The following is a 25,698-nucleotide window of genomic DNA, read 5'->3' as shown; positions in this document are numbered from 1 at the left end:
AAAGTGTGTGTGTGTGTGTGGCGGGGGGTGGAGTGGTGTGTGTGGTGTGTGGTGTGTGGTGGTGGTGGTGGTGGTGGTGTGATGGTGGATGGATGGTGGTTGGCAGGGTGTGGGGGAATGGGGTGGTGGTGATCGGGTGGGAGGGAGATCGGGGACAGTGATGGAGATGGGGATGGGTAGGATGAGTAGATGGGGATGTGGTGGTGGTGGTGGTGGTGGTGGTGGTGGTGGTGGTGGTGTGATGGTGGATGGATGGTGGTTGGCAGGGTGTGGGGGAATGGGGTGGTGGTGATCGGGGTGGGGAGGGAGATCGGGGACAGTGATGGAGATGGGGATCCACATGATACCGAATGAAATGAATGCTTATTGTCTTATACCACCTACACTGCCTCTAACATCTTGACCGTATCCCTTCTCCACTGCGACTCGCCGCCTACTGCCCTCGGTCGCCGCCTACTGCCCTCGATCGCCGCCTACTGCCCTCGATCGCCGCCTACTGCCCTCGATCGCCGCCTACTGCCCTCGATCGCCGCCTACTGACGTCCTCCCCCACCACACACACACACTCGACTCTTTCTCCCACATGCCAGGCAGAGGCTCGCGGAGAGGCAAACGTAGAGGCAAAGGCCAGAGGGGCGGAAGCAATGGAAGGAAGAATGGCGGAGCAGGCACAGCGGCATCTTCGGCGCCGGCATCGTCGTCAGCAGATGCAGGCGCGGGTGCAGGACGCGAGCAGGAAGCCACGTGGCGGACCGCGTTCCCCATGCTTGAACGGACATCTGTGTCTGGTTTCGCAACGCATCCAAAGAGTACAACAAGTGCTGCACGGGCGAGGATTGCGGTGGATGTGGGCGTGCCAGCGCCTGCTCGGATGCTGTTCAATGCTCTGATCTCAACGGCTTCGACCACTTCCATCATCGGTCTCAACCATCTGCCCAAGGACGTTCGGGACAAGCTCTACATCAAGCATCTGGGCTCAGTCGATGCTGCACCTCCTGAAGAGTGGGAGCCGATGCGTGTCCGCTTTGTCCTTACCATCACCGCTTACTTTCAGCTTGATGGAGGCGGCGAGGTCGCCGCCGACATCATGCTCAACGCCGTGGGCTCGGTCAAGCCGTACTGGGCCGTCATCTTTGGTTCGGACATCATGTCTTTGCTTGATATGAGCATTCGGAGGGGTGGGAGCATTATTTATTTGTATCCGCCTGGGAGCTCGAGTGAGGGCTGCAAACTGGTCAGTGTCACCGAAGCCGACCACGTGCTCGGCGACTACGAGGGTACGCCGTGCAAGTACTGCAGCGAAGTGTTTCTCACCGACGACGAGCGTGTCCAACACCTTCACAAGCAACACAAGTGCTCCGACTGCAAGAAGACCGGGTCAGATGAGGCGTTGCGAGCCCATGCCCGTGCTGTTGGCCATCGCGGCAAGATCGTCTGTCCCGAGTGCGGCAAGACCATGCCGTCGCTCGAGGGCGCGAAGTCCCACCTCTACTGGATCCACGCTGAGAAGCGTATCACCAAGGCCAACATCAACGAGCTACCGCTCTTTCGTCTCTCCAAGTTGGAGACTCACATCGAGATCGTCGAGTCGGCCGCTGCCATGGCCATCGTTGTCGAGAAGATCCTCAACGCTTTTGCCACAGGCCTCGCCACCATGATCGGCTTTGACACCGAGTGGCAGCCCAACTACATCAAGGGTGCGGCGCCCAATCCCACGGCCATTGTCCAGCTCGCCCTCGAATCGGGCATCACCTACATTATCCCTGTTCTTGTCCTCGGAACGATTGTGCCGCTCATCCCGCTCTTCGAGGCTAGCCACGTGCCCAAGTATGCGCCGGGCGTTCACGGCGACCTCGGCCGGCTGGCTGAGTACGGCTCCTTTGAGCCGCGCGGCTTTATTGACCTTGTTCCACTCGCCCGCGATCGCGGCTTTGTTTCGGCCTCGCTCCGCGCTCTTGTTGCCCTCATCTTTGGCAAGCGCCTTGGCAAGGGCGCGCAGATGTCCGATTGGTCCGCCTGGCCGCTTGCCCACAAGCAGCTGATGTACGCGGCCTCGGATGCCTTCTGCACGCTCCGTGTCACCCAGTTCCTCCTCACCGACGGCACGATAGAGCCTTAGTCCACTTCCACACCACAGCAGGAGCAACCAAACCAAACACCATCACCCGTGCATAGAAGAAGAAGATGATGAAGAAGATGATGATGATGATGATGATGATGATGATGATGATGATGATGATGATGATGATGATGATGATGATGACATGCGTCAACAATCAGCAGCCTCTTTTCCGTTTCCCTGCAGCCTGTTGTTGCCCGTCGCCCCGTTCATCAATCTTCCCTCGTCTCTAACCTGGCGTGTCGGGCGTCTTCCCGAGTCGGGCGTGTCGGGCGTGTCGGGCGTGTCTCGCGAGTTGGGCGAGTCGGGCGAGTTGGGCGAGATGGTGGTCGGAGGCGGGACACTTGACTTCTGTGACGACTGCGCGTGATGGAAGGCGAGAGCAACATAAGCATGAACGAGTGGGCAGGGTCGCCCGGTGTGGGCACGCCTGTTGCTGGGCCTGTCTCGGACCGTGTGGCCGTCGGAGTCTTCAGCCAGGTCGACAGCGAGTTCACAGCCGCCTTTGACCTACTTCCACTCTTCAACGCTCTGCTGGAAAAGGTGGAGGCCAAGGGCGAGTCTGCCACCCGCGATGTGGCTGATGGGGTATGTGCTGGACATGATCGGAGTGAGGGATGTGTGCCATGTCATGCAATGTGATGTGTGTGATGTTATGGTGCTGATGATGGATATGAGCATGGTGCTGATGATGATGATGGATATGAGCATGGTGCTGATGATGATGATGGACATGGACATGGGCAATGATGATGATGATGACGATGATGATGATGATGATGATTATGATGATTATGATGATGATGATGATGATGATGATGATGATGATGATGATGATTATGATGATGATGATGATGATGATGATGATGATGATGATGATGATGATGATGATGATGATGATGATGATGATGGCTGCGACGGATGGCCCAGGCACATGGTGTGGTGCGGCTAGCTGAGGCTGAAATGGGGCTAGAAACTCACTACTACTCTTGTCTCCGCCCATCTTTGTGCTACAGATGAGACAATTGCAAGAGCAGATCAACCACTGCGTGTCCCTCCTCGACGAGGTCGATGCTCTTGAGGACGACGCCGCATCGATGCCGCTGACACATGATCTCTGCGATCGCCTCCGTACAGATGCACGAACCGCCACCAAGCTCGCCAACAACGTCCTCCCTACTCTCGAGTCCACCATCCCAGCACCTCCCACCGATCATGCCGCTCCCATGTAATCAAGCCCCCTCCCTCTACTCTGCCCGTCCCTTCCACATCAAATCCATCTGCCACAGACAGAGCCTCCTGATCGCCACCAACCCCCAGGGGCGGGGAGAGATGGGCCCTCCCCCCGCCCCGCTGCTCTGCCCGTGCCCACGCCATTTTCGTGCGACACACTCCACTCACTTCGCTACCCCCCCCCCCCCCCCCCCCCACCCCCCTGTATGTCCCAGGACGAAGTACAACAACTTCGGGCAGAGAATGCTCGCCTCCGGGCCGCCCTTGCCCGTGCTAATGACGCACTTTCCGACCAGGCCCTGGAGCTAGAGTATCTCCGGGCCAAGACGGCGGCGACAACTTCAGCGACGACGGCGTCAGCGACGGTCATGCCGGCACCATCGTCATTATCATCATCGCCATCATCATCAACAACGTTGCTCTCTTCCTCGCCTTTGGCCGCATCGGCTGATGGAGTGGCCTCACTCTCGCTTGATTCGACCAAACTCTCGGCTGTCTCGACCCCGTCATCGCTCTCAGCTCGGCCGGTCTGTCCCGAGCGGAGAGCTTCTTCCCATGTGGCTATTGGCTCGCCTGATCCTCTTCCGGCCACGGTTGGTACTCCACCATCATCGCGACCAGGAACGCTCCATGGTGATGATGGCTTGCAGGGCGAACAGGCCTCCCACTTGCCGCCTTCTATGGCAGCTCATGCCCTCGCGCGATTGCGGGCAGAGTCGGCCACCGTCGCCACCGTCTCGTTTGATGATATCTCGTCGGATGGGGATACCTTTTCCTCCTTTTCTTCTTCTTTTGGTGAGACACTGGATGATCTCAGTGCCTATCATGTGGTGGCGCTCTCAACGAGCGACGTCGGCTCTCCCGGCGACGCCAGCTCTTCGCCGGTGCCCGGCGGCTTCCCTGTCCCACCGGGCTCGCTCTCACCCGAATCAGCTGACGCTGCCCTTCCACATGTTCTCTCTACTGCTCGCGTCCGACTCACCATGCCGCACCTCTCGGACGACGCCGCGTCGGCGCTGGCTCACGATATCGCCGCGTCGTCGTCTGACATTGGCTCATCGCCGCTCTCACCAGACTCGTCGAATCCGCGCGCGGTGCGGTCCATCTCGGAGCTTTCAACCTCGACTGCGCGCTCGGATGCCGAAACAACCGTCATCTCAGGATTGGGCGACGACTCGGTCATGTTCCCGTTCTCCGCCAAAATGGTGGCCGACTCGTGCGACCTCTTGCGAAGTCAGATGGAGGTCGCTGGCGATCGAGACCTCGTCCGCATGCTCACCGGCATCCCCGACTGGCTCTTCCAACGGTGGATGTTTTCCCACACCACGCGGACGTTCCTCGGCCCATCGCAGCCGTTGCTGGAGCTCCTTGTTCACCCCTCACTCGCCCTGCCCAAAGCGCTCTTTGCCACTCCGCTCGGCGCGCCCATGTCACTCGCCTTTGCCCGCATCCTCACTACCATCCTTCTCCCACACGGCCGCTTCCTCGATCTCCTCGCCTGGGCCGTCGCTGCCGAAGTTGCCGCCACCGACACTGTCACTACGCTCTTCCGCGGCAATTCGTCAGCTTCCCGCCTCCTCACCGCCCTCGCTTCACTCGTCGGGCAAGAGTACCTCAACACCAACTTGGCGTGGATCGTCCACGAGCTCTGCGACCCGGCTCGTGACCTCGAGCTCGATCCGGCCAAACTCGATTCGGCTGCTATCGGCAACGCCGCTAGCCCGGACGTTGTCCTCGCCGCCCACGCCCAGGCCGTCATTGACTACGGCCACGCCGTCTTTACCCGCCTCGCCGCGGCTGTCTCCGCCATGCCGCCGCTCATGCGCGCCGTCGCTACTATTGTTCACACCGCGGTCGAGGCCAAGTTTGAGGGCGCCGGAAACTTTGCCATCGGCTCCTTCCTCTTCCTCCGCTTCATTTGTCCGGCCCTCGCTTCGCCAGCCCGCTACGGCCTCATCGGCTTGGCACCGAGTCAGCGCGCCCGCCGTAATCTTGTTGTCCTCTCGCAGATGCTGCAAAAGCTTGCCTCTGGGGTAACTACTGCTGCCGCCAAGCACCCCCACCTCGGGTGCTACGACGAATTTGTCGCGTCGCACCTCGACATGCGCGACGCCTTCTTTGCCGCCGTGCTCCGCGACGCGCCCGCCGCGCCCAACGACCTCCGCTCTGGCATCACCGCTGCAGACGTCGAGACCGCCCTTGACCGCATCGCCGCACCGCTTGCCCAGCACCTCGAGCTGCTGCTCGATGCCTGCGGCTCGGTCCTCTGGGTCGACTCGAACACCTTTTCCGGCGCTGCTAACGTCCTCGTTCATCTCGCCAACGTCCTCGCCGGTCCACCCGAGCGCGCTGCCCTCCCGGTCCCGGCCCTTGTCAACCTCTTTGCGCGGGTCCTCTTTGTTGTCGGTGGCCCACGCCTCTACCTTGCGCTTCATGATGTCGTCGCCTCGACATCAGCTCAAGCCGATGCGCTCGCCCGTGCCTACGTCCGCCTTGGCCTCGCGTCGGAGCACGCCGAGCCGTTTGTCGCCGCCCTCACCGGCGAATGGATCAACCGCCAGCTGGAGTCGAACAGCCCAGAGACCCGCGCCGACCCGGCATCCGGAGGCGCCCTTCCCGGCCGCAAGGCCACGCTCCGCACTCGCTGCGCCTCCATCCGCGAGTTCTCATCGTTTATGCGCAACTCACCCCCGTCGCGCATTCTCTCGGTCTACTTTGAGCTCGTCACCGTCGACGTTCTCCGCACCGAGCTCCTTCCGGTCCTTGCGCCCGTCGGCGCCTCGTGCAAGGTCCTCGACACCTCGGCACTGGCCAATGAGGCCTCGCCGAAAGCCCGCGCGCTTGTTGTCTCGGTCCATCGCCTCCTCTCGGCACTCATCGTCGCCCTCGGTCACGCCGCACGCGCACTCCCACCGCGGTTCCATGACTTATGCCGTGCGCTTGACGCCGCGGTCATCATGCCCAACTATGGTGCCATTTCTTTATCCAGCGCATGGTCCTGCCCATGCTGCTCTCGCCGCACGTCTACGCCACAGAAACCCCCGAGCCCACCCCCGAGGGCCGCGCTACCCTCGTCCTCCTCTCCAAGCTCATCTCCCACCTCGCCGAGGGCACATCTTTCTCCAACTATGACCCGCTCGCCCCACTCAACGCTCTCCTTAGCAAGGTCCGCCCGGACGTCTCTGACCTCCTTGCCGCCCTCCACGGCTTTGGCCTCGATCGCTCCGCCGTTGCCACGCCCTCCAAAGTGTTTATCTCGGCCCGCGACAAGCGCTCCGCCATCGCCTGCATCACCTCGCTCGTCGAGCACCACCCGGAGCTCGTCTCAGACCACGTCGATGACACCGGCATGCTTGCGCCGCTCATCGAGACTGTCGAGTACAACGTCGCCCAGCGAATTTACACCGTCATGGCGGCACGTGCTCTCCACACCCGCGCCGGCCGCCCCACGGCCGCCACCCTGTGACTCGAGCTCACCGCACCAGCTCGTGGCCCTCGACCACTGCACCGGCCTTGATCGACGCCCATACCCACCCGACGGTCTTGACTCGCACCTGCGGATGCGCGCCGCCGATCGCCGCCAGCACCGCGTCCCAGCCGGAGCCGTCGCCAACCACAATCGTGTCCAGCCCGGAGCCCGGCACCGACGCGCTCGCCACATCGCCGACCGCATCTAGCGCGTCTGGCTCGGCGTTGAGCACCTCGGCCTCGTGGGCCACAAGATACCGGTACACTTCCGAGTACTCGGCAGCCGGCACGTTGTAGAGGAGAACAGTGACACCCGCAAAGACAGCACTGGCCGGCTTGGCCGCAGCCGGTGCCTCCACTTGCTCCGCCTCCACTGGCTGTGCCTTCACCGGCTGCGCCACTGCCATCGGCCGCGCCTCCACTGCCGCAGTCTCGGCGTCGGCATTCGACACTGTCCATCGCGAGATCAGCTCCAGCCGGCTCGGCAGCTTGTGCCCAGCCATCAGGTGCTCCAGGAGCGACATGCCGACCACCGGCGCACCTAGCTCGCGGACCTCAGTGGCTGACCGCGACTCGTTGAGCGCAATCATAAAGTGCGACGCGTTGATGCCCGATGGCCGCCACGCTTCCTGTACCTCGGCGCCCATCGCCCGTACCGCCGCCACCACCTTGCGTCGCTTTTCGGCGTCCTTCACCGAAAGCACCACCCGCTTGTGGACCAGCGGCTTGGTCACCCGCTTTGCCGGCGCCACTGGCGGCGGCGGCGCCCGCGTCTCTTCCACCATCGGCACCGGGCCAGTCGGCGCCACTTGTGGTGGCCCCACAGCCGGAGCCGGAGCCGGAGTCGACTGACCCGCCGCGCCAGCCACAATGGTCACCACTCGCCGCGCCACTGTCGTGTCTTGCAGCGCCTTGTACAGCGCCGCCCGATCCAGATACGGCACCACTCCGCCACGGACCTCGGGTACCACAACTGCGCCGCCGTTGGTGTACGCCCGCGCCGCAACCTTGGCCAGCGCTGACGTGTAGATCGAGGTCACAAAGCCCGGCATCGCCACCGCCGCCGTGTTCACCGCAGCAGAGCTGTCGAGGCAGCCAACCGTCACCACGGTCACCAACGGCGCGACTTCTAGGAACGTGATGGCCCCAAGCGAAGCTGCCGCTTGACCTGCCGCGGCGAACCGCGACTTGGCTCCGGGCGCCGCGGCCTCGACCGCCGGACCTTGCGATCCAGGCGCAGACCAGGCCTCGGCCGCATCCACCACCATAGCCACCACATAGAGAGGCTTGCCGCTTGCCGCCAGTCCACCCGCCCAGTCCGACGCCAACACGTTGGCCAGCGTCGCGGTCACATAGTTGACGGCGCTCGGACGGGCTGCGGCGGGCGATGCCACAGGCACCGTCCACTGCGGCGGCGGCGACGACGGCGGCGCAACGCCTCCGCTCGGCGAGCTCAAGAGACCACGTGCCTTCTTGGCCGGGTTGGCAAACTGGGTGATCGCGGCCTGGGCACCCCGCTTGCGCGACGTCGCCGACGCCGACGCTGATGCTGAGCGCGACGCCGAGCCCGAGTCGCGGTCGCGGAGCGCGAGAACGTTGCCCGAGACTGAGGCGTCGCGAAGGGCAACCAGCTGCGGGAGTGAGGTGTGGTCGGCCACCGACTTGTCGGTCCGCTCGCGGACAAAACGCGGGAATCGGATGGAGATGCCATTGGCGGTGTGATGCGAGGAGATGGAGAACTCGGCGCCCTCGACCTCCCACACCGGCATGGCCATCGGGTCGCGGACCACAAAGTCCGGAGCGTAGACCGAGTGGACGTCGAGCCACGGCGGGATGGCGCGCGCATTGGGACCAGCTAGCGGGTCCATGAGCGGCAGGAACCGGGTTTGCAGCTCGGCGACGCCGGCATCGTCAAACGAGCCGACCTTACACACGGTCTTCCACAGCGCCGTGGCCGGATCGAACGAGCCCATGAGAAAGGTGGTGAGTAGGCCACCGTTCGAGCCCTTGCCGTAGTACGCACCAAGGACGACCAAGTCGGCCGTGTCGGCCATGCCCTTGAGGTAGTCCTTCTTGATCTTGAGCCAGTGGCGTGCCGCTGGCGTGTAGACCGAGTCGATGGCCTTGAGCACAAGTCCCTCGAGGCCTTGCCGGATGACCCGATTCATGAGCGAGGTCAAGTCGGCCTCTTGGTGGATCTCGGTTAGCTCCGAGAGCTGGATCCGGTTTGGCACAACTGTGAGGTGCTGCTTGAGCAGGGCACGGCGCTCGGAGATCGGCTTGTCCAGAAGCGGCACTCCGTCGAGGTAGAGGATGTCAAAAATGAAGAGGCACACGGTGGCGGACGCAAAGTTGGCGTTCTTGTGCTTGGAGAACATGGCAAACGGGAGCGGCGCGCCCGATGCGGTGTCGACCAGCAGGATCTCGCCGTCCAGCACAATGGTCGATGCAGACGTGGCGTTGAGCACAAACTGCTCAATCGGTGCGGTCTTCCACGAGAGAACAGGCTTGAGGTTGCGCGAGTAGTACGCAAAAGACGAGCCGTTCTTGTGGATCTGGATCCGCTCGCCGTCGTACTTGATCTCGGCGTACATGCCTTGCGGGACACGGCGAAAGGCCTCATCAACCGATTTGCACGCCCGGGCCAGCATCGGCTTGATCGGCTTCATGAGGGTAAAGTTCGAGGCCGACGACGGCGGCGGGCCGCCCGACTCGGCCGCGGCCAGCGACGACGGCGTCCGCCCGCGCATGCGGTCGATGAGCAACTTGAGATCGGCCGAGTGGCGGTAGGCCGAGACAGCCTCAACGCCGAGCGCCTTGAGTGCGGCATGCGTTCCAATTCGTGCCCGCACATCGTGGTTGAGCAGAAGCAGAAAGGTCTCCAGATCCTCGGCCGTCGCCCGAGCGAGGACCTTGGCCAGCAGAGCGGTCTGATCGGCCTCTGTTGTCGCCTCTGTAAACTTGTCCAAAAAAGCGTCGACTTCGGCGAGGCTCAGGGTAGAGACGGCCTGCGGGCGGAGGTATGATGCCTTTGAGAAGAAGTAAGCGGCGGTCTCTGCCATGCTGCCTGACTTTGCGAGATGGCCCCGGACCGAGTCGACAGGCATGTCGAGCAGTTGAGCCATGAGCTTTGCCAGCTGCTTATCGCGAATATTGTACACTCTCTTATCCTCCTTGGTCAACAGCAGCTTGAAGAGCAGGTAGACAGAGCCTTGGTAGCTGGCCAGAAACCTCTCGATCACCTCGGTCTTGCCCGTGTGCGACGACTCGCTCCGGATTTGCTGGAGCAGGCTGGTGAACTGGGCCAGTTTGCCAGCTCCTGTGTTAGACGGGCCTCGGGAGAGCTTCATGTCTGCCAAATGTAGAGGCTATGTGGCAGCTGGTAGGAGGTGGAGTGTCCGGCCTTGTGTGTGTGTGTGTGTGTGCGTGTGTGTTGGTGAGTGACTGGCTTGTCGCTCTTTGCGGCGACATGGGGGCCGACAGAGCTTCTGATGTGGCTGGCGGTGCTTCCATTGGATGTCGGGATGACTATCTGGGTGGTTTAGCACGGAGGCTCGGTTCAGCTAAAGGCGGGCGCGGCGGGCGATGTGCCGGATGCCGGGGAGTGAAGCGCGGTGAGGGCCTGGAGCCGCGCCGAGGCGAGCGCGGAGCGGGGAGAGCTCACCGGCTGCTGCACTTGCGTAGGCTTCGAGCCGGTCATCGCAGCCGAGGCGGCAGTCGGTGAGTGGATCTTGGTGAGAGCCGCGGCTCGAGCGCTAGCCAGTTGGACGGCGATAGAGGGAGCGTTAGTAGCAGACGCGGGTGCAGACGTGGGGGCTTCGGCGGAGTCCAGCCTGGCGAGCTCATCGGCGAGCAGAGGCCTGGCCTCGCGGGCAACGACGAGAGCGTAGGCGGGGCAAGCATTGCCGAGTAGAGGTACCAGAGAAGCGGCCGCGGCGAGGCCATAGTGTCTGCGACGGCGGCGGCATGGGCAACGGCGGCGGGCTTGTTGCCGTCGGCCATGACGAGCAACTTGCCCAGCTCGAACTGCCGAGTCGTGATGATCGAGGCAGAGTGGAGGTGGGCGAGGGCAACAAAGGCCTTGCCAAGCGGCGATGCGTCCTTCACGCATCTGTGGTGACGTCGATGTCAACGTCAGTCCACTTGGCGCCAGCAGAAGCCTCGGCAGGCGCGGTGGCGAGCAAGGTCGGCTCGGCGTCGGCGAGCGCGCGGGCGATGCGAATGACGTAGTCATCCGAGACGTGGTCGGCGGCGGCGAGCGCCCACAGAGCCTTGGCATCGAGTGTCGGAGCGAGAATGGCGGCCTTGACCTTGGCCCTGACCTCAGGCGGCTCGTTCGAGCGTGCCAGCACCAGGAGCGCCGGGCCGGGCCCACAGCTTGGCTGCGAATCAGGCTCCATGTCTGCGATGGCGTCGAGATTGGCCCATGCTGAAACATGCGGCGCTGCTCGCTCCGTGACCGGGCGTAGAAACAAGGTCGCTGTGGGCGGCAATGGTATGCACCGTTGCCGACAAGTCCTGCGTCGCACCGGGCGCGAGCGCGGCAGCGCACAGCAGCCGGATGAGCGACGGCTTGTGCTTGCGAAGAGCTTCGTCGTGTGGATTGCTCACTTCGGCGGCAACGACAGCGGTGACGTCATGTGCCAGCGTTGTTGGGTCGATGGCGTGCCACACTCCGACCGTCGGTTCGGGGATGGACTGGAGCAGCGCCTGGATGTCGTCGGGAGTCGGAAGTGGGAGCGGCGGAAGCGGCGGTGGCAGAGGAGATGGAGGCGACACGAGTGGTGCCGGTGACTGGGGAGCGGGCGGAAGCACTTTGGGGCTGGTGACCGGCTGGGGGTTGGCAGCGGGCGAGCTTAATGCAGCGGATGGCGGAGTCGGCGAGGTAGACGGCGCGGCGGACAATATCATCTGGGCAGCTTGAGCCATGTCACCGCGAACGACGGCGTCCTTGACGGCGGCGGCAGCGGCCGAGCCGAGGCCGGAATGGGCGGCGAGGAAAAGGAGGCCAGCGGCGACAGGGCGAACCGCGAGCGCCTGGTTGGCGTCGAGCGAGGCCGATGTCATCAGCTCGAGGACATGGCGAACAGCAGCGCACTCGCCGCGGATGAGGGCGTCCTTGTGAGTGGCCTTGTCCGCAGCCGCGACGACGCGCAGCGCGGTGAGCGCCATTGCAAAAGTGGCGCGTGTGAGTGGGAGATCGAACGAGGAGCGCGACTGCGGCTGCGGCTGCGGCTGCAGCTGCGGTTGCGGCTGCGGCTGCGGCTCTGGGGTTGCAGGACTAGCGGCTGGTGACGAAGCCCGGTTTGGAACAGCCAGCGCCTCGCGCTCGGGCAGCTGGAGCGGCGGCGGATGCGGCGGGAGGCCGAGCAAACTGCGGTAGTTGGTGGCGAGACGGCGAAAAGCGGTGTGAACGGTGGCGAGCGAAGCCGAGTTGATGTGGGCGACGATGGCGTTGCGCGCAAGAAGCGCAGCGTGGTTGCGGGCAGTGAGCACCAGCTTGCAGGCAGTCATGGTGGGCGCGTCGATGGCCTTGTGGACGTAATGGGCCCTATGGAGGGCGAGGAAAGCAGAAGTAAGCGGCGAGATTGTTGACCCGGCCTCGATGGTCGACGACCCGGCGCGAAAACTCTTGAGCCGGCTGACCACAGCGCGCGAGGCGGCTGCCATCACGTAGAGATGAAGCGCAGAGCGGTCACCCGGCTCTGCGGCCCGAGCAGCGCCGTTGAGAAGCGAAACATGCTCTGGATGCGATGTGTCGAGCAGGATGGTGCGGAGGGCGTAGAACTCCTGCCACTGCATCAAGAGGATGCCGCTGCCATTGCTGTTGGTGCGCCGAGCCTTGGAGACGGCTTCGGTGGCGATGCTGAGGATGGCGGTAATGAGCGAAGTGTGGGTGTAGGGCGCGATGTCGAGGGTAGTTGGCGTCGGAGATGTAGGAGCCCGCGGCGGCGAGCGGAGCGGCTCCGACTTGACCGAGGTGTACATTTCGACGATCTCGGCGGTGATGTGGCTCGAAAACGGCGGAAGCGGCTGGCTTCGGACCTGTACAACAGATGCTGGCAGCGATGAGCGTGAGGCGATGGCGGCCTCGGCAAACGAGTGCGCCATGACAAACGCCGGCTGCGAAGCAAACTCTCCGCACACAACACGACGCTTGACCTCGCGATACGCCGGTTCCGAAAGGGTTCCTGCATCGTGGAGCGAGTGGGCGATGACGAGCAGCTGGCCGGTGAGCGAGACATGCGGCTGGTGGAGGGGAGCGTCTTTCTCCTTGCCGTTTGGCGATGGTGCCGGTTGCGTGGCTGGAGCAGGGGACGATGCGGGTTGTGTGGCCGGAGCGGGGGATGATTCGGGTTGTGTGGCCGGAGCGGGGGATGATTCGGGTTGTGTGGCCGGAGCGAGGGATGATGCGGATGGCGTGGCCGGAGCGGGGGATGAGGATGCTTCGGGTTGCGGAGGATTGGCCAGGGATTCGGTGGCCGGAGCGGGGGATGAGGATGCTTCGGGTTGCGGAGGATTGGCCAGGGATTCGGTAGCGATGCGGCAGATGGCGTCGGCCAGCTCGCCACTAGCTGCGGCGACGAGGAGATCGTCCCTTGTGAAGGCCTTTGCCAGAGCCGGAAAAGCGGGCCTGGCGCGACGAACAACAGAGTCAATGAGAGCATCGCGATGGGCCTTGGAAAGCCGGCCGGCAGTGACGAGGTCGTGAATGGCGACCAGGACCTTGCCGACGACCGACTGCTGCGGCTCGATGGCCAGAGCGGTAGGAGCGGAGAGTGAGGGTGAGGGTGAGGGTGAGGGTAAGGGTGAGGGTGCAGCTTGGGTCACATGCCCGGCCTTGGGCGCGTGCTGGGGGTCGGGCACGGACTGGTGGTCGGCGGCGATCACGACCTGGGCGGGCTTGTCGGGGTCAAATGCGGGGTCAGGCTTGCGGGGCTGGGCGTAGGCGTCAAAGGCAGGAATAAGCTGCTCGACCGAGGCCTTTGCAAGTTCAGCGCCAGTATGGCTTAGCTCGCTCACCAGTCGGTCCACCGCTGCGAGCCTTTGTGCGGCGTAGGTGGCGTGGGAGGACATGGCCAAAGTGCGACGAGTGGGCCAGCAGGGTACGACAGGGGGGCGGGGGCGGGGGAAAGGGCAACAAGCAATGATGCAAAATGTTTTAGATCACCAACTTACATGCGGTCCATGAAGTTGCCGAGGGCCGGGATGCCCTCCTTGAGACCCTTGCGGGCACGGGTCTTGGCGACGACCTCGGCGGTCGAGGTGCCGTCATCGAAGGGCGAGCCAGAGAGCTGCTGCCAGTGGTCGAAGACGCACTGCGGGAAGGCCTGGCCGGAGGTCTGCGAGCGAAGGGCGGCGGTGAAACCGAACGACTCCATGACCGGGAGGTAAGCCTTGATGTGGTAGAGCGGGGTACCCGGGCGCTGGTCCTGGGCGAACACGTGGCCACGGCGGGTGGTGAGGGTCGAGTAAATGCCACCGATGGCGACGTCAGGGGCCTGGATGTCGACGAGGTAGACCGGCTCGAGAAGGCGCGGCTCAGCGGTGAGCTGGCAAGCGTAGAAGACGCGGCGCGAGGTCGGGATGATCTGGCCACCACCACGGTGGATGGTATCAGCGTGGAGGTTGGCATCGGTGATGTTCATGCGAACACCGCGCATGTTCTCGTCACAGAGGACACCGTCGGCCGAAGCGAGCTGGAAGCCGGCGACGACCGAATCCTTGATCTCGTTGAGGTACTGGACGGCGCGCGAGGCGTCGACGCACAGGTTGGGGCCGTTGCCCTCGGGGCCGAAGCACCAGATCTTCTTGGCGTCGGTGGCATCCCACTCGTAGGTGTCGATGAGGTAGCGGGCGCGCTCCTTGGCATCCTGGCGGCCGGTGACGACCTTGTTCTCGATGTCGTCGCAGAGCTCGACCTTCATCGGCTCGGCCTCGGCCCAGATGCGGTTATGCTTGTTGGGCGACTTGGACAGGCAGGTCTCGGTCGAGTTGGTGGTGACGGTCTCACGGTACGAGACAACGGGCTCGGACTGAACAATCTCGATGCCAGCGTGGTCCTCGGCGAGGTCCTTAAGGCAAATCTCGAGGTGCAGCTCACCGGCACCGGCAACAATGTGCTCGCCAGTCGACTCGTCCGAAATGCAGAGAACGCACGGGTCAGACTTGGACAGGCGCTTGAGGCCCTCAACGAGCTTGGGGAGCTCCGACGGGTTCTTCGGCTCGACGGCGACACGAACGACGGGCGAGACGGAGAACTTCATGACCTTGAAGTTATGGGCGCACTCCTCGGTGGTGATGGTACCGGTCTTGAGGAGGTACTGGTCAATGCCGACGAGGCCGACGGTGTTACCGCACGGGACGTCCTCGATCTGGTCGACCGAGCGGCCCATCATGAGGACGGTACGCTGGATGTTCTTGATGAACAGGTCGGTCTTCTTGCCGGGCACGTACTCCGGGCCCATGATGCGGACCTTCTGGCCGGTGCGGCAGACGCCCGAGAAAACACGGCCGAAAGCGTAGAAGCGGCCCTTGTCCGAGGTCGGGACCATCTTGGACACGTACAGCATGAGCGGACCCTCGGGGTCGCAGTCGCGGATGGCGATGGCGCACGGGTCGTCGAGCGGGCCCTCGTACAGGGTCTCCACACGGTACTTCTGCGCAGTGACCGGCGACGGGAGGTGGAGCACGATCATCTCGAGCAGAGCCTCGGCGGCGGGCAGGAACTTGCGCATGACCACCTTGAGGAGCGGCTTGCCAAGGAGATCCTTCTCGTCACCCTTGAGCTTGATCGAGAGCGACTCGAACATCTTCTCCATGACGGCGGTCTCGTTGTTCATGACAGCGTTGACGAGCTTGTAGATCGGGTCGAGCACGAACTGGCAGAAGGCGCGCTTGAGCGGCTTGCCCTTGTCCGAGCGGGCGACCTTGCGCCACTTCTTGGTCTTCGGGTCAAAGAACGAATCGCCCCAAAGCTTCTTCATCATCTTCTTCTCGGCAACGCCGAACTTCTTGGCGTAGAGCGAGGCGAAGCGGCCGAGGGTGAAGCCCCAGCCGTGGAGGCCAGAGCCGAACGCGACGGTACCCTCCTGCGGGTAGACGGCGACGTCACCGAGGGCGTCGTCGTTGTAGGTGGCGATGACCACGTTGACCGACTCGATGGTACGGGCAAACGACTGGTAGGCCTCCTCCGGGTCGAGCTGGAGCTCAAGGAAGACACGGTCCATCTTGTTGACCATCAGCACCGGCTTGATGCGCTCGCCGAGCGCCTGGCGGAGGACGGTCTCGGTCTGGACGCACACACCCTCGACGCAATCGACGACCACCAGGGCACCGTCGGTAACGCGAAGCGCAGCAGACACCTCAGACGAGAAATCGACATGGCCGGGCGAGTCGATGAGGTTGATGAGGAAACCGTTCTTGCCCGACGCGGCCTGCGCCTCCGAGAACTGAGCGACGAGCTCGTCGTCAACCTCGTAGAAAAGCGACACACCAGTCGACTTGATCGTAATGCAACGATCCTGCTCGTCCTGGCGGGTGTCGGTGAAACGGGCCTCACCAGCCTTGGCCGACGAAATAATACCGGCCTTGGAGATGAGCGAATCCGTAAGGGTGGACTTGCCGTGGTCGACATGGGCAATGACGGAGAGGCAGCGGATGTTCTCCTTGTAGTTCATGATCTCACTGTAGTTTCAAGACGTGGGCGTGAGTGGCACCGGCCAAAGTCACCGACATGGAGGATGTCTCAAAATCAAGCAAACCGCAAAAATGGGCCCGAGACCCGCCGCAAACCCCACAACCTTTGTCGCGCAGACAACGGCTGCAGTGCCGGCATTGTCTTCACGGCACATTGCATGCAACGAGCGTGGGCTTTGTCGGTCAGGAGCTGGTGCCGGGCCCTGGCTCGATTTGGTTCGCATGGAGTTGCGGCAGAGTTGGAGCAAAAGGCCGTGCGTTTGATCCGCCACCGTCATCCGAATCCACCATACCTCGACAGCGAAGCGAGGGGCGCGGCGGCGAGGAAAACGAGTTCCGAGCCTGGGGAGGTCGGTGCAACTGTTGCAGCGCGAGTAGACCGTGGGCGGCCGAGCTGCTGTGTGGGGAACTAGAAACATCCCAGGCACCATCAGGGCCGGAGGCTTTGCCACAGCTTGTCTGTGTGTTCCTCAAAAAATTCCCCCCAGACCAAGCCATCCCCCAAAGGTGGGATGGCGAGGAGGGGGGGAGAAGGGGGGGGGGCACAGGAGGGGGTGGGCATAGGGAACAGGAACTGCAGAGCAAGACATAAAGGCATGTCCTAGTCTTGTGTTCCGTCTCCGTCAAGCAGGAGAGTTGGGAAGGAAGAGGCGGAATCGTACCGGATGTCCGAAAGAGTAAACCGCACCATCTTGGCTTGGTTGAGAGAAGGGGTGCTTTGTTTGGAAGGCAACCGATGAAAGTCACTCGTTACAAACTCATTTCGTTGGCTCATTCTGGTTTCTGGACTCGAATCGAATCGAGTTGAAGCTGTGTTTGTGTGACATGAGCGGCAGGGGGAGGGGGGGAGGGGAGGAGGGGGGGCAGGGGCGAAGGAGGGAGAAGAGCGGAGGAAGAACGCGGGGAAGGCGAAGGCGGGGGAAGGAAGGAAGGGAGGAAGGCGACTTCCTCCGCCCGTGGTTGTGCTACTTTCTTTCAATCATTGTTTGTTCGCAGGTGGTGGAGGCAGAGGGCGGGCGGGTGGGCGAGCTGGCGGGGCGGCGGACCTGGCGAGTGGCGGGCGGCGGGGCGACGGCCGTTGGACGTGGGTTCTGTGGCGAGAGAGAGTTGGGCGTTTGTTTTGGAGAGGGAGGAAGAGCGGCAGACACGACTCGTCCGTGGGCAAGCAGAGCAAACAGAAGGCAGAGAGGATGTTTCGTGGAGGGCTTGTGGGATGTGTGGCACGTACAGTGGCATGTGAGGCGAGGCGAGGCGGGGTGGCGGTGCCTGGTGCCGGCGTTGCGGCCGGCGGGGCAGGGTGGCGGGCGCTGTTCTCTGGCGGCGCTGCAGCAAGTGTGACGAGCGGCGAGACGGAGCTTGTGCTCAATAGGGACGGGACGAGCGGACGGGTGACGCTGCCGTTGCCGGACAAGCCGTGCTCGTTCTATCTGACGCCGCAAAAGACGCTTGGCGAGGTGGCGGAGGCCATTGTGGCCGAGTCGCCAAACATCAGCGAGGTCCACTTTGAGACCGAGGCCTCGCCGGGTGCGGCAGCCAAGGTTGCCGAGGGCACCCGGCTCGAGCACATCCTGCCGAGCCCGATCGAGCTGCGGCTGGCGTACGGGCCCGACGGGCTCCGCGAGGACCTCCTTGGCGACCCGCTGTACATTTCCATCAATGGAGAGCGGACGCGGATCCTGCCGGTTGTCGACCACCGCCGCGGCGGAGCTTTGACCTCGCAGGCCGACGCCGGCGAGCCGAGTGAGTTTGCCGACTACGATCGCATCCTCGCCACCGTCCGCGACAAGGCTGAGGTCGCCGGCCAGACCGACATGGACGTCGACGAGTTCTACGGGCTGTGCGAGGAGCTGGGCGTCTCGCGCGACGAGGCCGGTCGCGTGCTGTCGTGCATGCACGGCGCCGGCCAGGTTCTGTACTTTGAAGACGAGCCGCACATGCGCAACACCATCTTCCTCAAGCCCGAGCTTGTCTCTCAGGAGCTCCGCAAGTCGCTCCGCATCCGGACGCTCCAGGAGCGCGACTGGGAGCGCGACCGCCGCGCCACCATCATCAACCTTCTGGTCGACCGCCTCCAGCCGCTTGTCGACACCAAGGCGGCGCTCGATACCCAGGCATACAAGCACGCCCGTCGCGTCATGTGGGGCGGCTGGGTTTTCTCCGCCGGACAGCTTGCCTTTATCGCTCGCCTCACCTGGTGGGAGTTCTCTTGGGACGTTATGGAACCCATTTCGTACGTCATGGGCGTTGCCAACGTCGCCCTCTTCTCGTTCCTCTTCCAGTTCCGCGGCGTGCCCGTCGATTCGTACTCATCGCTGCAAAAGTACGTCCAGGAAAAGAAGGCCGCAAAGCTGTACAAGAAGCACGGCTTTGACGAGGACGAGTACGCCGAGCTCCGCACCGCCCTCGACTTCTTCGAGCAGGAGGAGGCCGACGATCTCACCTCACAGGAGCTGATTGATGTCGAAACCTCGCGCCATGACCAGCTCCGATGAGCGAGCTCATGATTGTAAACCGTGCAGCGCTGTGAGCCGCGAGCCGTCGCCTGCCGGCTGCTCGCCGCAAACTGCTCTGCCTCCTCAAATGCTCAATGCGGTGACGCCAAGAGACGACTGGTGCCAGGTCAAGACGCCAAGACGCTAACAGCCCTCTCTACATCCCATACAACTATGCACTTGGATTGTTCTAGTGGCTGCGCTTCTTGCTGCCTGCCTTTGCGCCGTCTCGGCCACCGACGACGGCTCGGGCTTTGGCTCTGCCATCGACTGGCTGGCCACCTACGATGAGGCGCTCGACATTGCCCGTGACGACGTACGAACGACCAAAGAGGGTGGCGATGGATAGGAGGATGTATGTGGGCGGTGGACTCATGCATATGTGTGCGTGTGCGTGTGTGTGTGTGTGTGTGTGTGTGTGTGTGTGTGCGTGTGTCTGTACCCGTGCTCGGGTGCCGGGGTACAGAACAAGCCGGTCATGCTCATCATCCACAAGTCGTACTGTGGCGCGTGCAAGAACCTCAAGGCGCTCTTCCGCAAGGAGGCCGAGGACGCAGCGAGTGCCGGTGGTGCCGAGCCGGGATCGGTGACTGCGCTGGCCGAGTCGTTCGCTATGCTCAACCTTGGCGATGACGATGAGCCGCAGGACGAGATCTTCCGCCCGGACGGAGGCTACATCCCGCGCGTGCTCTTTGTCACTCCCTCCGGCACTGTCCTCTCCCAGGTCATCAACGAGGGCGGGAACCCCAAGTACAAGTACTACTACCCGACTATGGACCAGCTCGCCGCCTCGATGGCCAAGGTCCTCGACATGGATCTTGATCAGGCCGAGATCGAGGCCAAGGAGAAGCTTGAGCTGTAGTCAGCCACCGACAGCACTTTGCTAGTTTCGTAAGGTAAAGACGTTACGCATCGCCATGCCCACTTTCAGCTTCTGCAGCCTTGACCTCACACGGTTGTGGCTGAGGTGATGACCGGCTAGCTGCTCCAACTGCGAAAAGTGCGACCTTTTTCGGCCACCGAACGCGATCACGATCACCACCACCTCTCCCCCTCCCCTCCCCTTCCCCTCACCCCCCTCCGCACAATGCGCGCCATGTACCAGTCGGCGCTCAAGCGGAGGCGAGAGGTGATGGACTTGCCAGCGGGGAGCGGAAACCAGGCTAACTACAATGGAAGACGGGCCGACGGCGGCGGCGAGGCGGGCGGTAGCGGGCACCATGCAAGCGTGCTGGCCATGGACGACATTGTCGACTCGGGCGGCGAGTCCCAGTCGCAGCCGTCTCCGGTCAAAGCGATGGCAGGCCGAAGTCACGTTGCCCGCCCGCCGCTCGCCTCGCCCATGATCCTAGAGTCGGACACCGAGTCGGACTCGGACATCCTCGAAGCCCGCCCGCCAGACGCCAAGCGGAGCCGGCCGCTGGCGCGAGTCCTCGCCTCGGACGACATCGACGACGACATCCTGTTCTCATCCGACACCACTGCGGCCTGCAAAACCCACCGCATGGTCGACGAAATCCTGTCTTCGTCGCCGGACCCGGGCTTTGGAGGCCCGAACGGGAGCGGTGAGCTCGGCCTAGCGCTCGCCGCCGCCGCGGTCTCAGCCCTCGATGCTGCACCGCGAGCGCCACTCTCGGCTGTCGACCGCCTCCGGTCGATGCTCTCGCGGAAGCAGCCGACCCAGGATCTGGGAGCCGCCCGCGATCGCAACCGCGCCTCTCGTTTTGCGGTTGTCGTTGACGGCATGGCCGCTGCCTTCCGCCGTGCTCGGCTACGACTCCGGGCGCAGGCTGATCTCGCCAAGGCCACCGCGTCCCGCGGATCGCTGGCGAGCACCACGTTCCGGGCCACGCTAGCATCTCACCCGATGGGGATGTCTGACGCACAGGCGCCGTTTGACGTTGTCATTGTGGCGTGCTCGGCCCAGTTTGGCGTCTTCCAGGCTCTTGCCCGCCGCGAGCTTGACGGTAGCCTCGTTGACGACACGCTTCTCCTTGTCTTCCCGCTTGCTCTTAAGCAAGACCTTGTCCTCTGTGCCGGGCGGGCCGTCACCATTCTTCCGCCCTACGCGCCGGTGGCAGTTGCTCCGCCGCTTCCGGCCATCATCCTCTGCGCGGCAGCTGTCCTGCTCCGTCCGGAGCTTGCGCCGCTGGGGGATTCCCCGCGCCGCATGCCCGCGCTGGCACCACTTGCTGCAGATCCCTGCGCGCCTCGCCACCCACTGCTGGGCGGCGGGCCGTCGTTGTCTCAGGCGGCGCTGTCGTCAAGCGGCGCGGCGCATGCCGCACATCCGTCCGGCACCGTCGCGTTTGGGGCGCTCGGTGCCTTTTCCAAGAACGTCACCGTGGCCGGCGTTGTCTGCCGGTGGTACCCACCAGGCGAACATCCGTTCCGTCTCGGCGAGCTCCGGCTGGTCCAAGCGTACCGGAGCTTTGGTCTTGGCTTGATTGTCGAGCCCGCGACTGGCGCGCTGGCGGCTGTCGGCCTCCCGCAGTCGCTCGCACTCGAGCTCGGGCTCGACACCATCGAAGCTGGCAATGCGGCAAGCTGGCGTGGCCTGCACCTCGCAGGCGTCTCGGTCCGCAGCAGAGCAGTAGTTTCGCGAGTCGGCGGCCTCGCCTCGGTGATGACTAGCATCTGCCCTACCAAGGGACCGGCCGCCATCGCGGTGCTTCTGCCGTCTGTCCGCCCGGACTTGTTCGACGCCGTGCCTGCTGAGCTGCCGAGCGTGCAGCCTTTGAAAGCGGGAGCACGAAAGCGTGTGGCGCTGAGCGGCGGGCGCGCGATGCTGGAGCGCCTGGTTGTCCGCGACGAGAGCCGAATCCGCCCGTCGTGGTGCACGCGCTGCAGGCGGTGGGCGACGACGAGCTCGCCTCGCTCGCGCTGGACGACGTCGAGGTCGACGGCGACGACGTAGCTGTGGTGGACGCATTTACGTCATTGGTCCAGCTGTAAGTAACAAGACTACAAAACGAGGCGATGCCACGAGTTGTTGAGGATGCCGCGGAGGTTGAACACGTCCTGGGCATCCTTGGGCTGCGAGTTGTAGGCAGCGTCTACGGCGCGAACAACGGCGACGGGCGCAGTGTTGTCGGGCGAAACCTCGAGCTCGGCTTCCCACAGCGTCCATGCCCAGGCGCGGTCGGGGTGCTGGTCGGCGCCGTGGGTGAGCTGCGCAAGCTGCCAGCTCTCGCCATTGTCGACCGAGACCTCGACCCGGACGATGCCGCGGCCGCCGCCCGAGTAGGCAAAGCCCTGCAGGCTGACAGTCTGGTCGTCGGGCGAGTGCTCGGCCTTGGTGATGGCCGATGTGACCGGGAGCTCGTAGACCGGGAGCGCAGAGTCGACGTCGAGGCCGTCAAACGACGAGACGAGCGGCCCGTAGCCGCGGTACGCCACGCCGCGCTGCCACGACGAGTACGCCGGCTCGCGAGCGACGCGGATGCGGGTGACCCACTTGACCTGCCGGGCGCCACACACTCCAGGCGCCACAAACCGCACAGGCGCGCCGTGGTCACGCGGCAGCGGCTCGCCATTGAGCTCGTAGGCGAGCATGACGTCGTTGAGCGGAGCAAGGACCCGATGGAGCGGAAGCGACGCATCGTACGGCGCGTCGTGCCCGAACACCTGCAGATGGTACTTGCCGTCAAAGGCCGCAACCTCGTCGAGATCCAGCCCGGCCTCGCGGAGAAGGGCAGGTAGCGCCGCACCGGCAAACTCGCCGGTCGAAATGGCACCAATGTCCCACGCGAGGCCCTGCGTGCCCTCGCCGAGCCCACCGCGCCGGTTTCCAGCGCACGCCACTGTGACCACGGCCTTGCGCGCCGCCAGCGCCTTGAGCTCGTCGAGGGTAAACACAACCTCGCGCTCAGCATCGGCCTCGGTAGCGCCAGGCACCACCACAGTGAGCGTGTAGTCGGGCGGCGGGAGGTCCGGAATCGGATGGTGCGACCGGCAGTACCAGAGCATGGCCGGAGTAAGAAAGTGGCCGGCAACAAGGTCCAAAGGAGTCTCGGCGTTGAAGGGCTGCTCCTTGCGGACAACCAGCAGCGGCGACCGATCCGGCTCGTTGGCGTAAGGCGAGTCTGTCGTTGCGGCGGTTTTGGCGGCCTTGGCTTCAACCGCCGCGGCATCGTCGGCAGTAAGCACGCCGATCTGCAGTGAGTTCAGAATGTCCAGCACCGCTTCGGTCTTGTGCTGCTCGTAGAGCGCCCAGAAGGGATCGATTGCGCCACCGGCGGCCTTGAGAATGACCTCTCCACCGGGATGAGCCGGGACAAAGTCGGTGATGTCAAAGACTCGCGTGCCGTATGTGACCCAGATCCGACCACCATTCTCCTTGCCACTTCCATCATGATCCGCCACCTCTTCCAGCGTGTACTCCTTCCATCGGGCATCTCCTTCCTTGTTCTCCTCGTCGGTCATATGTGCAGCCGAGCCAAAGACCTCGATAGCTCCTGCCGTCACGGTAGCGCCAGTGAGACCAGCTACCCAAGCCACCCAACCAGGCGCATTGCCTCTCCCGCTAGCTCCTCTTGACTGCGCACGTGTGCTTGCTCTCCGAACATGGTTCATGGCCCGAAGGCCTCGTCCGAGCATAGCGTGTCGAAACATGGTGAGTTGAGTGGGCCTCCACCGGCCGGGCACGGCAGGGATGGTTGGCTGTCCGACGACTCATTGGGGTGGGGTGGGGTGGGGGGCGGATGGGCGGATGTATGATGGGGTGTGTGTGGCGGAGAGGGGGGGGGAGGGGAGCGGCGCTAGGAATCGGCGGGAGGGGCAGCGATGTCCATCGGAGTGGTGGGCGGCGGGTGGGGGGCGGCGGCGGATTTGGCGGCGGCAGACGACGATGATGATGATGATGCCGCCGACGCGGCCGAAGCGGCCGACGTGGCCGACACCTTTTTGGCGCGCGAGGTCTTGGCGCGGGAGGTCTTGGAGCGCGATGTCTTGGAGCCTTTGCGGGCCTTGGAGCGCGAGGCACGGATGATGGAGGCTACCTCGTCGGGATTGGCAGGGCGGTAGACGTAGATTTTGCCGTCGTCGCCCGAAGTGAGGAGGAGCGGAGCGTGCGGGTGGACGACAATGTCGCGGACCTCGCGCTCCTCGTGGTCGCGGAGGACGGCAACGAGCTTAGCCGACTTGATGCCCCAGATAAAGACCTCGCCATTGACCGACGGTGCATAAACGTAGTTGGCGTCGGCGGTGGCGCGCATGAGGTACGAGTTTGCGTTGTACTCGGGATGGGCGTACTCCTTGACCGAGATGAGCTCAAAGTTGGTGGCCGGGGCCGGGGCCGGCGGCAAGACGAAGCTAACGCGGTAGAGGACGACCTTGGAGGCCTTGGAGGCAACAGTGCACTCCTCGGCGTCGAGCATCTCGCAGCCGCGAGCAATGAGGTGGGCGGTCTTGCGCGGGTGGGTGGCTGGCAGCTTGGGCGAGTCCACAAACTTGATGCAGTCGCAGTACGAGCCAAACAGGCCCGTGACGCGCTGGATGAGGGCGAGCGAACCAAAGTCGAAAAAGACAATGCCGTCGTCAGCAGCGACGGCGAGAATGGCGTTGCCAGTGTGCGGCACAAACGAGGCCGTAAACGACATGCACGTGACGTTGTCGCAGAACTTGGCGGCCTCGATGAGGATCGTCCAGTCGGGCGACATGCGCCACCGGCGAGTTGACCCGTCCTGCGAGCACGAGACAATGTAGTTGGAGCCGCAAAAGGTGGCCACCTTCAGCGCCACCACTTCTTCGGTGTGGCCTTCGAGGCGAGCCACAAGCTCGCCGGTGAGGACGTCAAAGATCTTGATGGGGCACGGCAGGACGGCGTTGTCATTGTCGGCCTCGGACCAGAGCGCGCGGTTCTTGAGCTTGCCGGCAACAATGACCTTGCGGCCGTCCGGCGTGAAGCGAGCAACCCAGAACTCGTCGATCTGCGTCTCGGACTCGTCGCGGAGCACCCGCAGCTGCGTCAGATCTTCCATGTCCCACAACGAGACCGAGCCGAGGACCGACGTCGCCGCTAGCAGCGCGCCCGACGGCGAGACATCGATGGCGTACACAGCACCCATCGAAGTCGCCCCAGCCTGAACCGTCAGCGGCGCTTTGGCGTTGATCGGACCCATGCTCCGCGGCGGTGCGTGGTACAAGTTTGGCGCCCGGGCCGCAAGCTCGGCCAGCTTAGTCCGATCCAGACCCTTCTCCGCCTCGTACACCCCGCTGACTCCAAGCTCATGCAGCTGCGACGGCGAGATGTCCTCCAGCACCACTGGCGGCGTCACAGCCCGCTTCTTCTTCTTGCTTGCTGAGCTCTTGCTCTTCTTGCTCGCCGAGCTCTTGCTATTGCCCTTGCTATTGCCCTTGCTCGCCGAGTCTTGGACAGTTGCGATGACCGATGCAGCTGGCGGGCCTACGACAGAGGGACCCGTGCTTGCCGCGCTTGCCGTGGATGCTGTGGATGCGGTCGTAGCGGCGATGGTAGTGGCGGTGGCAGAGGAGGCGGTCTTGGACGGCGACTTGGCGGGCGTCACAGGCTTGGCCTTTTTCTCTGGACCAGCACTCGCAGCGCCGGTGTCTTCGGACTCTCGCTTTCTCTACAAGGAGGAGGAGGAGGAGGGGGGGGGGGTGAGATGGTGTTGGTGGTGGTGGTGGTGGGTGGTGGTGGGTGGGTGGCTTGGGGGGGGGGGGGGG

The 25,698-nt window shown here is 63.7% G+C and overlaps 11 protein-coding genes across 11 annotated transcripts in view; 5 read left to right on the top strand and 6 right to left on the bottom strand.

The window, feature by feature from the left end:
- Positions 1-650: 650 nt before the first annotated feature.
- On the top strand, positions 651-2,168 carry AMSG_00041 (3'-5' exonuclease). The gene has a single exon (XM_013907456.1). It carries the CDS (start codon positions 764-766, stop codon positions 2,117-2,119), a length of 1,356 nt encoding a protein of 451 aa, XP_013762910.1. The 5' UTR covers positions 651-763; the 3' UTR covers positions 2,120-2,168.
- Positions 2,169-4,335: 2,167 nt separating this feature from the next.
- On the top strand, positions 4,336-6,818 carry AMSG_00039 (uncharacterized protein; the record flags this gene model as incomplete). Its single annotated transcript, XM_013907455.1, has 2 exons — positions 4,336-6,322; positions 6,388-6,818. 2 exons carry the CDS (start codon positions 4,336-4,338, stop codon positions 6,816-6,818), a joined length of 2,418 nt encoding a protein of 805 aa, XP_013762909.1.
- A 7-nt stretch (positions 6,819-6,825) lies between these two features.
- On the bottom strand, positions 6,826-10,170 carry AMSG_00038 (DNA ligase; the record flags this gene model as incomplete). The annotated part of the gene is made up of 1 exon (XM_013907454.1): positions 6,826-10,170. One exon carries the CDS (start codon positions 10,168-10,170, stop codon positions 6,826-6,828), a length of 3,345 nt encoding a protein of 1,114 aa, XP_013762908.1.
- A 753-nt stretch (positions 10,171-10,923) lies between these two features.
- AMSG_11590 (uncharacterized protein) lies at positions 10,924-11,220 on the bottom strand (the record flags this gene model as incomplete). Its single annotated transcript, XM_013907734.1, has 1 exon — positions 10,924-11,220. One exon carries the CDS (start codon positions 11,218-11,220, stop codon positions 10,924-10,926), a length of 297 nt encoding a protein of 98 aa, XP_013763188.1.
- A 507-nt stretch (positions 11,221-11,727) lies between these two features.
- On the bottom strand, positions 11,728-12,931 carry AMSG_11589 (uncharacterized protein; the record flags this gene model as incomplete). The annotated part of the gene is made up of 2 exons (XM_013907733.1): positions 11,728-11,739; positions 11,762-12,931. The coding sequence occupies 2 exons, from the start codon at positions 12,929-12,931 to the stop codon at positions 11,728-11,730; spliced, it is 1,182 nt and encodes a 393-aa protein (XP_013763187.1).
- Positions 12,932-13,966: 1,035 nt separating this feature from the next.
- On the bottom strand, positions 13,967-17,233 carry AMSG_00036 (elongation factor 2). The gene is made up of 2 exons (XM_013907453.1): positions 17,182-17,233; positions 13,967-16,507 (listed from the first exon to the last, which is right to left on the bottom strand). The coding sequence occupies exons 1-2, from the start codon at positions 17,208-17,210 to the stop codon at positions 13,996-13,998; spliced, it is 2,541 nt and encodes an 846-aa protein (XP_013762907.1). The 5' UTR covers positions 17,211-17,233; the 3' UTR covers positions 13,967-13,995.
- A 476-nt stretch (positions 17,234-17,709) lies between these two features.
- On the top strand, positions 17,710-19,011 carry AMSG_11588 (uncharacterized protein; the record flags this gene model as incomplete). The annotated part of the gene is made up of 1 exon (XM_013907732.1): positions 17,710-19,011. One exon carries the CDS (start codon positions 17,710-17,712, stop codon positions 19,009-19,011), a length of 1,302 nt encoding a protein of 433 aa, XP_013763186.1.
- An 8-nt stretch (positions 19,012-19,019) lies between these two features.
- AMSG_11587 (uncharacterized protein) lies at positions 19,020-19,929 on the top strand (the record flags this gene model as incomplete). The annotated part of the gene is made up of 3 exons (XM_013907731.1): positions 19,020-19,032; positions 19,206-19,327; positions 19,478-19,929. The coding sequence occupies 3 exons, from the start codon at positions 19,020-19,022 to the stop codon at positions 19,871-19,873; spliced, it is 531 nt and encodes a 176-aa protein (XP_013763185.1). The 3' UTR covers positions 19,874-19,929.
- A 169-nt stretch (positions 19,930-20,098) lies between these two features.
- Positions 20,099-21,987, top strand: AMSG_00034 (uncharacterized protein; the record flags this gene model as incomplete). The annotated part of the gene is made up of 1 exon (XM_013907452.1): positions 20,099-21,987. One exon carries the CDS (start codon positions 20,099-20,101, stop codon positions 21,926-21,928), a length of 1,830 nt encoding a protein of 609 aa, XP_013762906.1. The 3' UTR covers positions 21,929-21,987.
- On the bottom strand, positions 21,931-23,586 carry AMSG_00033 (sulfite oxidase; the record flags this gene model as incomplete). The annotated part of the gene is made up of 2 exons (XM_013907451.1): positions 21,931-23,498; positions 23,559-23,586. The coding sequence occupies 2 exons, from the start codon at positions 23,584-23,586 to the stop codon at positions 21,976-21,978; spliced, it is 1,551 nt and encodes a 516-aa protein (XP_013762905.1). The 3' UTR covers positions 21,931-21,975.
- A 185-nt stretch (positions 23,587-23,771) lies between these two features.
- AMSG_00032 (uncharacterized protein) overlaps positions 23,772-25,698 on the bottom strand; it is a gene marked incomplete at both ends in the record, with an annotated part of 2,240 nt that continues 313 nt past the window's right edge. The window contains one exon of the mRNA XM_013907450.1: positions 23,772-25,599. Within this exon, the coding sequence (XP_013762904.1) occupies positions 23,772-25,599 (1,828 nt within the window). The remainder of the gene's footprint in view (positions 25,600-25,698) is intronic.

This window comes from Thecamonas trahens, assembly GCF_000142905.1.
Source record: "Thecamonas trahens ATCC 50062 unplaced genomic scaffold supercont1.1, whole genome shotgun sequence".
Taxonomy (NCBI): domain Eukaryota; order Apusomonadida; family Apusomonadidae; genus Thecamonas; species Thecamonas trahens.
Note: the sequence above shows the minus strand (reverse complement) of the source record. Positions and strands in the feature narration are given on the sequence as shown.

Excerpts from the sequence above, each read along its gene's own strand:
- AMSG_00041 (XM_013907456.1), top strand. The coding sequence starts at position 764 with ATGCTTGAACGGACATCTGTGTCTGGTTTCGCAACGCATCCAAAGAGT.
- AMSG_00036 (XM_013907453.1), bottom strand. The coding sequence starts at position 17,210 with ATGGTGCGGTTTACTCTTTCGGACATCCG. Across the intron at positions 16,508-17,181 it reads TTTACTCTTTCGGACATCCG|TGAGATCATGAACTACAAGG; the intron begins GTACGATTCCGC and ends TTGAAACTACAG.